General features: G+C 41.8%; 1 protein-coding gene across 2 annotated transcripts in view; it reads left to right on the plus strand.

Moving 5' to 3' along the window:
* Positions 1-247: 247 nt before the first annotated feature.
* The window catches only part of SNX19 (sorting nexin 19), a 47,130-nt gene continuing 30,351 nt past the window's right edge, over positions 248-17,026 (plus strand). For both annotated transcript variants that reach the window (XM_089537860.1, XM_089537861.1), the window contains exons 1-8: positions 248-3,300; positions 4,250-4,388; positions 5,272-5,372; positions 6,074-6,193; positions 6,703-6,833; positions 9,085-9,181; positions 9,336-9,528; positions 14,120-14,249. In XM_089537860.1, coding sequence (XP_089393986.1) covers positions 1,612-3,300; positions 4,250-4,388; positions 5,272-5,372; positions 6,074-6,193; positions 6,703-6,833; positions 9,085-9,181; positions 9,336-9,528; positions 14,120-14,249 — 2,600 coding nt within the window. In that variant the 5' untranslated portion in view covers positions 248-1,611. The remainder of the gene's footprint in view (positions 3,301-4,249; positions 4,389-5,271; positions 5,373-6,073; positions 6,194-6,702; positions 6,834-9,084; positions 9,182-9,335; positions 9,529-14,119; positions 14,250-17,026) is intronic.

Consider the following 17,026-nt stretch of genomic DNA (forward strand, 5'->3'; position numbering starts at 1 on the left):
TATCATCATCATTATCATTATTATTATTATTTTAAAACACCAGATGCTGGGGACTGCTATCTGCCCACTATCCAGTCGTTGCTCCAGCTGATCCCTTTGTGCTGAGTGTATTTCTATCTGCTCCTTTTGCAGCAAGAGCTGCCTTCCAGTCTGAGTCTCAGGAGGCGCTGCTGCTACTGCTTCTGCTGCTTCTGCCAGGGAAGGCTGCTCTTCTTGCAGGCTCTTCTTTGGAAAGGAAGGAGCCTGGGAAGCAGCCCTTCTTTGCAAGCCCAGCCCAGGCTGCCTTTCCTGGGGAGGAAGAAAGAGGTACCTGCTTCCATCCTGATGCCTGGAAGTGACTCTACTGGAGGGGATCCTTCAGAGCCTGCAAAGCAGAACCCTCACTGCAAAGTCAGAGGCAATCCCTGCAGTGCATTTTTTAAAAAAATAATTAATTAATTAATATTATTAGTTATATTTGCAAAGGACAGGGCAGAAAAAGGGACTTGCAAGTAGAATGAGTTTGCTTTTGACTCCACCTTAAAAAATAATAATAATAATAATAAATAAATCCTGGATGCATTTGCAAGGCATGCATCCTTTGCTGCTTTGCTTTGCTTTCCTGTCTCAAGTTTATTTTATTTTAATTTAATTTTTCCTTTTCTGCCTCTTTTAAAGGCTAGTTAGAGCCCCTTTGCTTGGAAACTTAAAAAACAAAAAAAGGATTGCACTTTCTGGGTTGATTAAATAGATAAGCAATTATTATTATTTTATTGTTGTTATTGTTAAATTTTATTTATAGAGCGTTGTAAATTTACACAGCGCTGTACCTACAATCAGTTAAATTATTATTATTAAGCTTTATTTATATAGCGCTGTAAGTTTACACAGCACATTAAAAACAGAATAAAATGAAACAAACCTGCCGATGGCATATGTTCTACAAAAAAATAATTTAACATCATACTGTGCATGTTAATACAGATTAACATTAAATAATAAAATGTAATATATAAATTTATGTGTTTGTACCCTGCTTTCCCCCCGTGTTAATTCATATTAACATTAAATAATAAAATGTAATATAAAATATTATATTTATTTGTACCCTGCTTCCCCCCCAAAAAAACTGGGATTCAATGCAGCTTATGAAGTCTAAAAACACAGCGCAATTAAAAACTTACCAAAATGGCATTTAAAAAGGAATAGGGAAGTAAAAGAAGAGAATATACATGTGCGACATAAATTGATATGTTTTTATTATGTAAAATCAATTTATTATTATTATTAAAGTTTATCTATATAGCACCGTAAGTTTACATGCCGCTTTACATGATAAACAACCAAAATACAGATCAGAGCCTGCCTACGGCGCACCGTCTAAAACTGAAAAGCAGGCAATAATATAGTTAACAGTATTATAATAAAATGTTATAATAAAATATAAAATTAACAATATAATTCTAAAACAAGAGACTATAGGATAATACACAAAGTCCTTAAAAAAGTAATAGGAAGGAATTGGCTGGATGGAAAAAAATAATCCAATTTTGGGAAGCAGTGAGAGGCTTGTTTCATTGACAAGGATGAGACTGGTTTTGTTTCATTAAGAGGGAGGAAACGAAAGACAAGATGCTGGAGGTTGAAGAGCCGGGCAGTAGTCCGAACAGCAGCGGCGGTGTGGGTGAGCTGATGGGGAACCGGAAGCTGATAGCCCTAGGGGCTGTTTTGGGTTGGCTCCTGGTGGTCCATTTGTTGGTCAACGTCTGGCTGCTCTGCATCCTCTCTGGGTTGTTGGCCCTGTTGGGTGGATGGCTGGGTTCCCAAGTGGTCATCAATACCAGCCACAAAATCCACCTGGAGAGGTTCTTACTCCTCGAGGGCATCCCCCAAAGCCCCAAGGCGGAGAAGCAGCTGGATGAGGAGATCGAGAACATGATCCGGAAGATTGTTCGGGATTTTGTGTCCTCCTGGTACCGGGCAGTGAGCACCGAGCGGGGCTTTGAGGACGAGGTGGAGAGAGCCATGCTGGGCCTGGCTGCAGAGCTGAAAAGGCGGATGACCCTCGTGGACAAGCAGGCCTTGACCCGGAGGGTCCTTCTCCTCGGCGGATGCCACCTCCAGACCTACAAGAGGGCCCGAGAGAAAGTGGCGGAAGCAAGGGTCTCCCGGGACTCAACCGACTGGGCTGAGCGGCTGTGGCATGCATACCGTGAATTGTGGGAGCCTCACGTGGCTGTCCAGAGCCCCACCAGCGAGGTGGACTATGCCCGCCGCATTGTGGACCTGCTTCTGCGTGTCTTGGTGCCCAAACCCCACCTGGAAACCAGGACCGGCCATTTTGTGGTGGTGGAGCTGGTGACCTGCAATGTGCTTTTGCCCATGATCAACAAAATGGCTGACCCTGACTGGCTCAACCTGCTCTTGATTGCTGTTTTCTCCAAGATTGGAGGGAAAAGAGTTAGTGAGATAGAGAAGGTGGAGAGATTGCCGGCCATACCAGCTCTTTCGCCAGGCCAGGCTGTGGTGCCCGACTTGTTGCCATTGGCATCTCAGTGGGATGCTGCCCTTGAGGCCCGGGCATTGTCTCCGAGGAGGTCTGAGCCATTGATTGGTGATGTGATGGATGGTTTGGAAATCCATGTGTTCGAGGGGAGAGAATCCATCAGTAGAGAGCTGAGTGCTGAAATGGACAGGAGAAGAACCAGTAGCATCTGTACACCTTGCCTTCAGGCTGATACTCTGGGGTCTTTCTTCCCCTGTGAAGACTTGGAAATGGAGTCTCCCATGACTGACCTAGGAAAGGACTCGGGCCCCATGGGGCTCATGTCAGCTGAGGAGTTCCTTGCAAGCTCCCTCTCTGTTGAGGTTTCTGACAGCTTGGATCAAGAAGAAAACCTGGGCGTCAGGACCAGGTTCATGGAGGACCATGCTGGCTCTGGTTCTGAAACTGGCCTCCAAGCCACCTCCCTTAGTCCATGTCCAGACATCCAGATTGAGCCCGTGGTGGAGAAGGAAGTATCTTTGGCTTCCTTGTCAGCTCTTCTGGAGGACCCAGAGAAGACTTTCTTGAGGCGTCCCTCCTTCCTGGAGAAAGAGTTGGGGGCTTCTGAATGCTCGCCCCACAACCCTCAGGATCTGGCTCCGCTGCCGGGCTTGCTCTCCTCCTCCCCGACTGCCCCCATGGGCACGTTCAGCTTCGAGCCACTCAGTAGCCCAGATGGCCCTGTCATCATCCAAAATCTGAGGATAACTGGCACCATCACAGCCCGAGAGCACAGTGGAACAGGATTCCATCCGTATACCTTGTATACTGTGAAGGTAAACCTGGTTCTTTTTCCTTCTGTGTTGCAAATGGGTCCAGTAGGTAGTAGAATTAGTAGCACTTTTTTTTCAGTCATGGACAAGGGGGTTTATTGGGGTTTAGTATACACACACACACACACACACACACACAGAGTAAATCTTGAGAGAAGTATAGAATCACACAGTTGGAAGGGCTCCTGTGGACCACTCAGTTCAATCTCCTGGCATGCAGGATTTGTCATTTAAGTGCTCCTGTGACATTGCCACCTGTCCACTGTTTAAAGACCTCCAAAGAAAAAGTCCACTACCTTTTCAGCTACTCTATTCCATTGTTGAAGAGTTCATATTATCAAGTTGTTCCTAATAATGTTTAGGTGGAATCTCAGGTGTTTTTTTTAACAATTATAATCCATTGATTTATGCCCTAGTCTCTGGAGCAACAGAAAACTAGACTGCTGCTTCATCTTTTAGATTAGCTGTTTTTATTGATTTCCCCTCCATTGTGTTAAGGACTGGTACCATATTTGTGTCCATTGACTATAAGTGTTTCTTTCATTTCTGGAAAATCAACAGGGACCAGAAGTTGATGACTTGTGGCTTGGTATCAGTACAGGGTCCACCACTCTGTTCTACATGATAACATTATTTCAGATATTTAAATATAGTTGTCATATCCCCGTCTTCTTTTCTGCAAACTGGACATATCCAGCTTCTTTAGCCATAAAGGTCGAAGCTCTAGAGCATTCCCTTCTTCCATCTTATGTGCTTGTAAGCCTTCTGCTTAGTAGTTCTGGGATGGGAATGTTGGACTACAATTCTTATCAGCAGTAGCTAGCATAATTGGTGTTGAGGGATAATGGGAGTCACAACCCAGCATCTCGAGAGCCACACATTCCAGATATCTGCAGTGGGTAATTCTGTGGTTTACTTGAATAATGAACATTCTTTTTTATTTCCCCTGCAGTATGAGACAACCTTGGACAGTGACAATACTAGCACTCTCCAGCAAGTTGCTTATCATACCGTGAACCGGCGGTATCGAGAATTCTTGAATTTGCAAACCAGACTGGAGGAGAAGCCAGATCTACGGAAATTCATAAAGAGTTAGTACTGCCATTTTTTTCTGCAAAAGGTTCATCTTTTTCAGCTCAGACATTTCCCATGGTTTCAGTGAAGTTTACTCCCATGTAAGGAGGTACCACAGAGAACCAGTGTGGCATAGTGGGTTGAGAGTTGGACTATGACTTGGGAGAGCAGGGTTTGATTCCCAGCTTGGCCGTGAAACCCACTGGGTGACCTTGGGCAAGTCTCACTCTCTCAGCCTCAGTGGATGACAATGTCAAACCCCCTCTGAAGAAAACTTGCCAAGAAAACCTTACAATAGATTCGCCTTAGGGTTGCCATAAGTTGAAAATGACTTGAAGGCATACCACCATCACTAAGGAGGTACTGCACTCCAGCCCTTGACTGTTTTCTGTCTATCCTTTCCATTATTACTTTAACATGAGAAGAGCAATGGGCTATAGTCAGAGGAGGGCAACGACAAATCACCTTTGAGTTTTCTTAGCTAAGAAACCCCCATGAAGTTTATAGGATTGCCATATATCGACAGACAACTTGAACACACACATAAACACACTGATTGAGAAAATTGCTTTCAGTGTTTTCTGTAGCTATCCCTGTGTTATACAGCCATGGTAAGGAACATGTTGCTCTCCTGGTGTTATTGGACTGCAGTTCCCATCATTCTTTGCCAGCATGACCAGTGAGTGAGTAATATTGTAAGTTGCAGTCCAACAATATTTGGAAGGCCACAAGCTGCGCATCCTTGTATATAGAGGTATAATGGTTGGTTGTATCTTGTATTTTGGTTATGCATTGCACTAAAACTCCCAGAAAAAGCAGCATGTGAATATTTTAATAAAAATAATAGATAAATCAATATGATAGCTGATATAGGGTCATTCTCCTGTTCTACCTTTCCAGATATAAAAGGGCCAAAGAAGCTATTTCCTGATCTGCCTTTTGGTAACATGGACATAGAGAAAGTAGAAGCCAGAAAAAGCCTGCTGGAGTCATTTTTGAAGGTGTGACCCGTTCTTTCATCTCCTCTGACAGGATATTTTTTAAAAATAAAAATTAATAATAAAGCCTACAAAAGGGACTTGATTGGCATAACCCACTTCAAAAACTATCATGGACATCTAGGTAACAAGATTGTGGTGACTGGGGGAAAATCCCCACCTTTTTTTAGATGTAACTTTGGCGTGGTACAGACCGCCCAAAAAGGGTGGCCTGCCGGCACCTATTTTTCCACTGGAGGGAAGCCTCAGCCTCCAAATCACGAGGCTTCCTGCTGGTGGAAAAAGCACCTGCAAAAAGCGGGGTTTTTTTCCACAGCAGTGGCGTAACAAGTGTGCCACTGGCGCACTCGTTACACAAGAGCCACACGGTGCCGTGTGGTCACCACACAGCACTTACGTAACAATGTGGCACCTGTATATACAGAGCGCCGCCATTGTTATACCCTCGTCATGTGCGAGGGTTGCGGGGTGTGTGGGTACTCCGCCCCCCAGGCAACCCTTGCACGTGACGAAGACGTCACAAAGCCAGGTATGTACTGGGCCTATAATATGGTGCAAAAGGGCGGTCTGTACCACCCTATAGTTACATCTAAAAAAAAGGTGGGGATTTCCCCCCAGTCACCACAATCTTTTGTGGAACCAGTAGGTAATCATGCTTAAAAAAAGACTCCTAAGTTTATCGAGAACGTATTTCCTTGTTTCAGCAATTGTGTACTATTCCTGAGATTACCAACAGCGAGGAAATGCAGGAATTCCTTGCCCTGAACACTGATGCCAGGATTGCTTTTGTCAAAAAGCCCTTTGTGGTCTCCAGGATTGACAAGGTAATGTGCCCATCATGGAATGCTCTCCTATAAAACAAATTTATAATCACACTGACTTTGTACACAGTCTTGCTGTGTTACTTCCCAGTGTTGCTTTACACCATAGTGTAGAGTTTAATAATTAAAAGGCCTGATGCATTGTAGCCTGTAAATATTTAAATTCTTTGTCAGGGGAGCCTACAGTACATCTACATAACTGTGTACATCATAACATGGAAAATAATTTAATTCTTGTACACTTTGTTTAGTTTGTGCACCGCGGTAGTCATTATGTAGCCCTCTAGAAGTTGTATAATTGCAGCTCCCATTGACTATGCTGGCTGGGGCTGCTGGAAGTTACATTCATACACATGATTCCTACTATACAGGAACTTTCAATACATATAACTTTTCCACCCCATCTAATATTGGAGGCATTTTTAGTTCATTTCATTTTAGTTCATACTAAAGATGTATAAATGTGCATCATTTTACCTGTTGCTGAAGGATCCTCTCTCATCATTTTCCAGATTGTGATGAATGCCATTGTAGATACATTAAAAACAGCGTTTCCCAGGTCTGAGCCTCAGAGCCCTACAGAAGATCTCAGCGAGGCAGAGATGGATGGGAAGTCACAGACGGATGGGAAGAAGGCAAATAAGTAAGGCTGCTCCTGAGCCTCAGTCTTTATGTTAGTGACAGAATATATGTAGCACAAATCACACAATTGATGATATGGGGTTTGAAAATAAATCACAGATGTTGGAGGCCAGATCGGTATTGGGATTCAGTGGTGGAGTAGACTTCAACAAATGGTGACCTTATGAAAGTGAGAACTCCAACTCAGGGCAGCCCTGGTTTCCTTTTTTTAATCTATCCATCTGTAATACAATCTCTCTCTTTGCCTGCTGGCTTCCACATTACCAAGTATTATTGTGTTAACCCATAAGTCATGTTTTCCCATGATATGGTCAAAGTACAACAGTCTTAGTTTAGTCATCTTGGCTTCTAGATAGAGTTCAAGCTTGGTCTGCTCTAGGACCCATTTATTTGTCTCCTGTCCATAGACACTGATAACATTCCCATATTCCTTTCTGCCACCTCAAAACTATATGTGTGCGTGTAAATCATAGTATGGATATATTTGTGTATGTGTGTATATATACAGTGTGCCCTTGTTTTACGCGGGGATCTGTTCTGCGCCCCCCCCGCCCGCATAAAACAAAAAGCACGTATGTTTTTTGCGCACCCCTGCCATTGTTTCTTCCGGTGCATAGCGCCAGAAGAAGCAGTGTATAATGCACCCGCATATGACGCAGGCGCACTGTACTTGTTCATATATAGAGACTTTTAAAGCATCTATTCTCAATCCCAGAAAAGAGGGATGCAGTAAATTACTTTGGATTTATATTTATGTGAATGATTAACAAAACAGGAGTATTTGAATGCAATGGAAAGGTGTTTTGGCTTCTGTGTTCTTCAGTTGCTCTAAATAAAAGTGTGGTGCATCCTAGATGGCAGTTATCAAATAGAGAGGATGGAGAATTCAGAGGGGATGAGGGATGGTAGGAAGATGGTTGTTGTGTGCCTTCAAGTCATCTCCGATTTACGGCAACCTTGAGGTGAATCTTTTATAGGGTATTCTTGGCAAGATTTGTTCAGAGGACATTTACTATTGCCTTCTAAGGCTGACAGAGTGTGACTTGTCCCAGGTCACACATTTCCATGGCTGAGTGGGATTTTGAACCCTGGTCTTCAGAGTTTTAATTCAATGCTTGGAATACATGATTGGAATACAGTCAGCTCAACGTATGCATGGATTCAAGCACTTATGGCTTGAAAATATTTTTTTAAAATATAAATTCCAAATAGCAAAACTTGAATTTGTCATTTTATATAAGGGGAACCATTTTGTTATCCCATTATTATATAATGGGACTTGAGTGTCCATGGATTTTGGTATCCACAGGGGTTCCTGGAACCAAATGCCAGGAGATACCAAGGGCTCACTGTATGTTGTTCAACACTGTGGGATACTGTAATTCCTCTTATGTCTCCTTGGATGCAGCTTTATTCAGAGTAGCTGAAGAAGGAGGAAGCCCAACATTCTTGCCATATATTAGGAGAATATTTCTTAGTAATTCTTAATAAACTTACATAGATAACAATGTAATGATTTTCTTTTCGTTTGATATCCTAGTAGATGAGGGATATGAACTTGAGATGAGAGATAGGATTGTAAAATAAACTTCTTATTCTACTGCAACTAGTAATGTTCCTGTTTTCAATTTCCTGTCTTTCTAAATATGATTTCCTCTCTGGAAATATAATTTGGTATTTGATGGATGCTGGTCCTTGGAACCTGTATTAATATACATTATAAATAGAAACCACAATGTCATGAAGTCATCTTTCTGAAATGTCAAAGCAGCGATACCTTTAATTGGCTAACCAGAATTCTCAAAATACATGATGCATTTAGGTTGGCCGATTAAAGGTATTGCTGTTTGTGGATTTTAGATGTTATTGTATTTTGCTCCATGGCCAACGCAGAATATGTTTTCTGTATACATAGGCTAACTATGTTGGAACCCTGATATTTCAGAAATCTGACTGACATGGAAGGCCTCAAAAATTGTCCTTTGCATGTAGGATGACAATGAAAGTGATGGAGGGTGGGCGTTCTTCCCATCCTCATGTGTTGGATGCACATATGTCAGTAAGGACTGAATAGGGCTCCTCTTGAAAACAGATGTCCCAAATACTTGGGAATCTATTCATGTTCATTGACCAGTAGTCACCAAAGGATGTGCATGATGCATGAGCCGTTCCTCTCCTCCCTGCCATTTCCATCTCTCCTCAGGAGGAGAACAATCACTATAAATAATAATTTGGAAATTTCTCTTCCACAGGCCTAGGCTGAGATTTCCATCCAGCAAAATTGCTCCGGTTCTAAATGTGGGTGTAACACAAGATAAAGTTGCTTATTCTTTCCGTGAAGGCACAATGGTAAGTGTATACATGTCATTGAGAATGAATATTTGCGAATACTGTTTGTTCCCTCAGGAACTGGACTCCATGTCCATGTGGAAGGCAGCCCAGGCACTGACCACTTACATTTCTACTTCACTGTGCTGAAGTACACTGTGCCTCTTTCTCTTAGGTCTCCGAGTTGCTATCCCTGGCAAGAATGGAGTCTTTCATTCAGAAGCAGGAAAAGATGCTGGAGGCAGGATTCACTGAGGGAGCAGAGAATGAGGGAGTTGAAGACGCCGAAGGCCTTGAGCAAGCATCAGAGTTAGACATGAAATCCACAGAGGTAGCACAGATGCCAGGAAAGGACAACAGGGAGCCTGGTAAGTTTTCCTTTCCCATTATCTAATGCATTGAATGGATATGTATAGTACAGTTAGCCCTCCCCATAGGTGGGCTTGCCTTCCGCAGCTTTGAGTTTATGCGGAAGGCAAATCCCAGCAAAAGTAATGGGGTGTGTACCTGTGCTGCCACGAGGACATGCTGCCACAAGCACATGTCCCATTATTTTCTATGGGGCCTTTTCCCCATATGGGGCTTGAGCATATGCTCTTTTCTGCATATGAGGAGGGCAGACTGTAGTTTGATATCGCTTTAGCTGCTGTGGGCCTTCCAAAGGAATCATCCTGGATATTTCATTTCAATTCAGTGCCACCTTTCTCCCAGAAAGGGATCCAGGGTGGCTCACAATTAACATCTGGTTAGATACGTTGCTGGAGTACTTGAACACTGTAGTTCAGCAGTGAGGAGTCAAGCTCTCTAGCCAAGAATCCAAAGTCTCACACCAGCATACGGGGCCCAGGAATCCTAGGAAGGATTCCTGGCAGTTGAAGTGGCACTGAATTGCTAAAACTGTGCAGTGCAGATAGCGTTCACTGTTTTTGAATGTGATTGTGAGCCTGTGGATTTTGGATGCTACTGCCCATAGTCTTGTTAAACATGGAACACCATGAATGTTGTAGGTTGAAGCTCTCCTGATTTTCCACAGAAATCTTGCTTAACAGCTTGGATGATTCCAGGTCTGAACCGCATGACAGTCCAAGGAATGTTCCAGGAGGAAAAGGCCAGAGGAGTGTTTGAGATCTGTTCTCTTCAAAGATGTTCAGAGTGTATATTGGCTTGTTTTAACTAGTCTTCAGTCTCCGGGGGATGAAGAAAAGGATTTGAGGAGGAAGTCAGAACTCACCATTCCAGATTTATTTAAACAGGACAGCTCCCAATTTAATATTTGTTTTCATGAACCTTAACCTTTTGTTCATGTACATTCTACCCTTTTCCTCACTGCTTTAACTCTCAAAATAGCCACACACATTTGAGACTTAACCTGGGGTTAAATATGTTTTCTTCATTTCCCAGCTGCATTCTGGGAGACAGTGTGCATTGCTCACAGGTAGAAATGATACGTAAAGCAAATGTGGGGTGCTCGAAGCAGCTGTGCTTTCTTTCAGGAGATTACTACACTCAGCTTTTAAACTGTCAGGGGAAAAGCAACCTTGGCGATGGTTATTACATGACGATTCCTCCGACATGTACCAGCTTTGCCCCAAAGCATAGTTAGGGCATCCTTTTCCATGGAGAGGGGAAACTTGTCAATGAGCTTGCAGTTGCACTAGTTTCCAAGTGCAAAATGTTGCTGCTGGTGCAGTTCCGTTATTGTCAGTCACGTGGAGTCAATGTCTTCTCCTTTCCTCCATTCTCGCTTTCTCTCGCTATTCCCAAATAGACTGATTGCTTTCATTTATTTTTCAAATTCTTTTCTCTTTTTTGAAGGCTTAGATGCCTTTAACAGAACTCCAGAATGGCTTGAAAAAGTGAAAATAAGTGGGAAATAAAATAAAATAAAACACACATGATATGCTGGATAAGGCATACGATAGTAGCCAGGGTTAAGAGGGAGTCAGGAAGACAGCATGAGAGAAGAAGCAGACCTGGTTGCACGATTGACAAGATGTTTCATAATAGCTACCCTGAAATCTGTATGTTTCCATTATTATTAACTGATGCAAATTCAGCAAGAATGGGCCTTGTGGGGTAATGACTTCAAGTTATTTCCTCCCTACAATGTCTCTCCATTTCTCACCCAGCAGTCAGCATATTTTGTGCAAAACCTCATTCAGCAGTTTTGGAGAACCCTCCATCACCTGTTAATCCAGAGATGGATATCATTCATCCTGATACATATTTTTGGACTGCAACCTGAACCATTCCTCACAATTGGATTTGCTGGGAATTTAAATCCAATGACATCTGAATGGCTATGTAATTGCTGTCCTTGGCTTTATATATTTTTTCTCTCCCTTACTATATCGATGTTCTTATACTGCAAAACTCAGGGTTGTCTTGAGCTTGCTGTTACCTCCCTTTAATGTGTTGCTCATACTGTTATAGCATTAGAAGTGTTACTTGTAGTTGAATTGAGTTCACAATTTGTATATAATGCGATTATTTTCTCTTTGGCGCAGGGACAACTGGTCCATAGTAACATACATTTTTAGCATGCAAAAAGTCCCAGGGTGTATCACCAAGACTAGCAAAGACTAATATCTAAAATCCTGGATAGCTGCTGCCAAACTCAATACTGAGTTTGATGGGTGCATGGTCTAATTCAGTATAAATCCTCTTTTATTATTCGTTCTCCTAGGTCCAAAACACACTGCAGAAATAATCCAGTTTCAACCCGCTTTAACTGCCCTGGCTCAGTGCTTGGAAAACCTGGGAATTTTAATTTATTGTGGCACCAGAGCTCTCTGACAGAGAAGGCTAAATGTCTCACAAAACTTCAGTTCCCTGAATTCCCTAGCATAGAGCCAGGGCAGTTAAAGCGGTCTTAAACTGGATTATTTCTGCAGTGTGTCTTGGACCTACATTGTAGAAATAATGCAGTTTGATGCCACTTTGAATGCTGTAGCTCCGTTCCATGGAATCATGGGATTTGTAGTTTTGCAAGATCTTCAGCCTTCTCTGCCCAGGAGTGTTGGTGCCTTACAAAACTCCAACTCCCACGATTCTGTCAGATGGAGCTGTGACAGTTAAAGTGGTGTCAAACTGCATTTTTTCTACAGTGTAGATGCACTCTCAGTGTGGCAAATAGCAGCGCCTATTGAAACTGATGTTCTTTATTGCTAAGTCTGGATGCTACCATAAGGTGGCAGCAGAGTAACATGAATAAAAAGAATAATAATGCCATGTGTGTGCCTTCAAGTTATGAATTTCAAGTTTTCTTCTGCAAGTAGTACTTAGAGGTAGTTGACCATTGCCTTGTTCTGAATATAGCCTACAGAACCTGGTATTCACTAGTGGTCTCCCTTCCAAATCCTCACCAGGCCTGGCTCAGCTTAGTTTCCAAGATCAGACAGGATCTAATGCCTTCAAAGATTTTATGCCTTATGAAATAAATGGGAGGGTCTTTCAGTACAGAATACTGAAGGCATAGGTTGCATCTGCACTATAGAAATAATGCAATTTATCACCACTTTAACTGCCATGATTCCATACTGTGGAATTCTGGGATTTGCATTTTTGGGTGAGATATTTAGCTTTCTCTGTCAGAGAGCTCTGGTGCCCTAACAAACTACAAATCCCAAGATTCCATAGCAATGAGCCATGGCAGTTAAAGTGGTGTCAAAATGCATTATTTCTGCAGTGCAGATGTAGCCATGGCTACAGCATAGACTTAAAATTGTGCTCTTCCCACTTCACAAGACTGGGAATCATGAAAACGAAACTAGTTTTGTGAGGAATGGTTACCATGATTCCAAGGATTCTTTGGAGAACTCCATGACTGTTAAATAAGAATATCCTCAATACAATGCACCATAATAATTTCATTTAATGCTCAGAATTTGATTCGTGTGCATTACTTAGTTGTAATCCTTACACCAAGAAGATAGAAAGAGAAGTGAACAAAGTGTGGCTGTCAGTATTCTTCATCATTGGCTATACTTACTAAGAGTAGTGGAATTGCAGTCCAACATCTGGAGTGCCGCAACTACTCTCCTCCCTCCACTTTACAGCAAGCAGGATTTGGAAATGTTATTGTTAGCACTACCAAATTGTTAAGGGTAATTCATTATTTCAGTCGCATTAAAAATTTACATAAAAGTACTGTATTCATTTTATGCATTAAACATTAATAGAAATCATTAACTGTTAAAATTGTTACATTTAAAAATCATTTAAAATGACTAAAGACGGTCAAGGATTCCTGCCAAATTGCTACCAGAATTATGAAATAAAGCAACATCACATAAAATAATGGAAAATTATTATTTTGTGTTACTTATGTCCAAGCTTTTATAAGATGTCAGCCTTGTTATCTTTTGTATTTTGGGTGGGTTGGTGATCAGAGTGTTGAGTTGCAATACAATGGTTTGCTATGACTTGCCTGGTGTATTGGTGTGAGATTTGAACTGGGGGCGATTTGTCTTTTAGCCAGTGTGCTATATGTGACAGCTCTTCAGGAATGGAATAGACTGCCTTAGAGAGGGGTGGACTATCCTTTGGAGGTCTTTAAACAGAGATTGCATGTCTATCTCTCAGGATTTCTTTAGCTAATAGATTCTTGCATGGCAGGGGATTGACTTAGATGCCTTTTTAGTCCCTTGCAACCCTTTAATTCTATTTCATTCTGTGATTCAATTATATTTACATAGCAAAAAGTAAAACATCATTTCCAGAGTAGATACTTTTGCTGTTTTGGGGTGAGCCCCCTCCCCCAATTTAACACCCCCAAACCTGTTCAGCCAATTTGATTTGAAAAGAATGATTTTGGAATGCTTGGAAGGGACAAGGAACACATGGGACCCCTACAAGGGCTGTTTGGGACCCATGGGCCACACAGTTCCCATCCCTCGTCTAGATGGACAAATCAGTGCCATAAGCTCATTTTCCTTGTGTTCTACCTTGATTTTGCAGAATCAGAGACACTCCTGGCAGATGTTGCCCTGGATATTCTCCATCTGATCATGGTTGATCATTGGAGCTGGCTGTGCACAGAGAACATGCAGAGGGTTCTGCACTTGCTGTTTGGGACCCTCGTCCAAAGGTAAGGCCATGATGCATTACTATTACAGAAGGAAGCGACTCTGATTCTCTGGATATTTGAGGACTACAGCTCCCATAATCCATTCCCATTGGCTGTTGTGGCTGAGGCTTTTCCCAGAAATAAGACTCAGAGCAGCTTTACAATATTAAAAGAACAATAGAATTAAAAACAGAAAAAAGGGTGCATTAAAAAGGTGGTGAGAATCACCCATTCCTTTTTTTTTTTTTTTTTTTTGTTAATCTTTATTGAAATTTTCCAATTAAAATAACTTTGTTTACAGAAATCATGTTTGTACCATCTGTCAAATATATGTGCATAGTGTCCAACATATACCAAAAATAAGACATTGGGGTGTGAAATTACACCACAACTGTCGATCTTCCTGGACCCTTCTTCATTCGGACCTCCTTCCATTCCGGTTGCTAAAGAACTTCTTTCTTTCTTGCATCTCCACCGGCCTAGCTCCTTTACTTGAAAATGCAGCCATTAAATTCCAAAATCAATTAAAACTTACATACAGGCATCCTTAAACATCTTTAAACAATCAGGTCCCCTATATAACCTACAACTTAATTACCCTGCTTCGGCAAATGGTTTCCTGCATCAGTCATCCTGTATGCTACAACATCAATTGCAATTCACTTGGTTAGTCTGGTAATATCTCGGTTGACATTTATCAATTACAATTATAACTTCATTTCACTCTGCTTCGTTGTTGATTCCTCAAGTCTAGATAACAGTATTATATCAATTGCCATAAGATTGTCCTCGAAACGTAATATTGAACAAAGGTTAATAGAAGACCCGTATCATGGATCCTCCGTCTCAGTTTTCCCTTTGACTCTTCTAACCTGGGTTAATGAAATTAACAGGGTGAAAAAACATAATAATTCTAATTCCTTCCTTAGCTTAATTAATTACAAGAGTAGTTCTATATCCAAATTCCATTGTCTCTTCCAAAATTCTAAAACTTTCTCCCAGTCCTCCTTTGATCTTTTCTTACTAATATTCTTAACCTTACAAGAGAGTGTATCAAGTATCCTATAATCATTCACTTTTAACATCCAGCTTTCCCACTTGGGGATGTCCGGAGAATCACCCATTCCTAAACTAGGGGAAGAGGGCTATAACTTGGTTCTGGAGCAGCCCTTCAGTCCTAAGTAGTCTTTTTCTTTATCAGAGTCAAATTTAGCTTGCTGTGAATGAACTACTATCCTGGGGAAATCTTAGCTGATGCAGCTCAATGTGAGCAAATATGCCTGCTGTGGTTCAGAGGTCTAGAACCCAGAAATCCTAGTTAGCTGCCTTTATAAATGTTTTGTACTGCATTCCAATTTTCAATTTCCATAGTGCACAAGATGAAGCAGCTGAATTATTATTACTATTTTTAAAAAAGCACAGCAATTGACTGATTTATGCAACCCTGCTTTTCCACTGAGTGGTGCCCAAGGCAGATAGAAACAATAATGTGTGAAGATCTGTGATTTCATTGCTGTTCATTCAAACAGCATGTTTTACTGAGGCAGACTGCAACTGTTCAACACCCTTTTTGCAGCCATGACCATGATTAGTGCAAAATATATTATGCCATTGATGAAAACAAGACTGATAAAGGACAGCAGTGAAGCCATTTGGAAACCAACAACCAGTAAAACCAAGGATGGCAATGAAACAACCCTACAGATGTTAATGGACCACCACTCCCAGCAACCCTAACTAGTTGAGCCAGTGTTGAGGAATATTTGGAGTTATAATCCAGTAACATCTGAAGGGCTGAATGATTCCCATCCCCGAGTCGAACCAATTGTATCATATTTACAGGTTCTGTAATAGGTCATTTTATGGGAGGAAAGGCCTATCTGAATAGCAAAGGCTTTTTCTCTTGGTTTAGAGTCATTAGAGATGGTGCTGGACAGGTCTCCTGTTGCAAGGAGTTTCAGAACCTGGCAGAAACTATGGAGAAGAGGCTCTTGCGACTTCACATACAGTCAGCAAAATAGCAGAATAAAAGCAGGCAGCAATCAGATTTTAAAATGGCAGCATATCTTCCTCAGATGTTAAAAGTCTAGGGTGATATCTTTTAAAAAAGACTAAATTCTGAGTAAGCGCACATTGGGAGAGCATTGTTCAAAGCACTACTGGGGGACATCTCTTCAGATGTAGTTGGCCTCCAGGGACCCATTCACTCAAGTCAGTTTCGCTTTGATTCTCAGGGTTCCTTCCTATGGAATCTTGGGATTTGCATTTTAGAGAATCCTCAGCCTTGGAGTTCTAGTGCCTCATCCAGGATTTCAAAGGATGGAGTCTTGACAGTTAAGTGGAATCATAATGCTTCACTTGTGCAGTGTGAAATAGACCCAGGTTTCAACTTGGGTCTAAAAGAGCCCAACTGCAAGAGACTCAGCCTGGGCAATGGTGTGAGGGAACATAAGAGTCACTCCATTTTAACATTTGGAGGACCACACAGTCCCTTGCTGTGGCATACAGGGTGACCCACAGCAGAATTGTTTTAATGGCTGGATGGGCCAAATAACACATCCTCCCCCCGTTCTCATGGTGATCAGTCCAGTCAATGTAGGGCCCAGTCCCCAGTTCTGATGCACACTATCTGGATGATGTATGACCTGTAGTATACCATCCTTAACACGGATTTTAAAAAGTCATTTTTGCTCCAGATCAGGGGTAGGCAACCCTTTTGAGCCGGGGGCCGGGTTGCTGTCCCTCAGACAACTGGGGGGCCGAAGCCAAAAAATAAATAATTAAATAATTTTATATAT

The sequence above is a fragment of the Sceloporus occidentalis genome, unplaced genomic scaffold (assembly GCF_023333645.1).
Source record: "Sceloporus occidentalis isolate IW3139 unplaced genomic scaffold, rSceOcc1.0.p SCAF_9, whole genome shotgun sequence".
Taxonomy (NCBI): domain Eukaryota; kingdom Metazoa; phylum Chordata; class Lepidosauria; order Squamata; family Phrynosomatidae; genus Sceloporus; species Sceloporus occidentalis.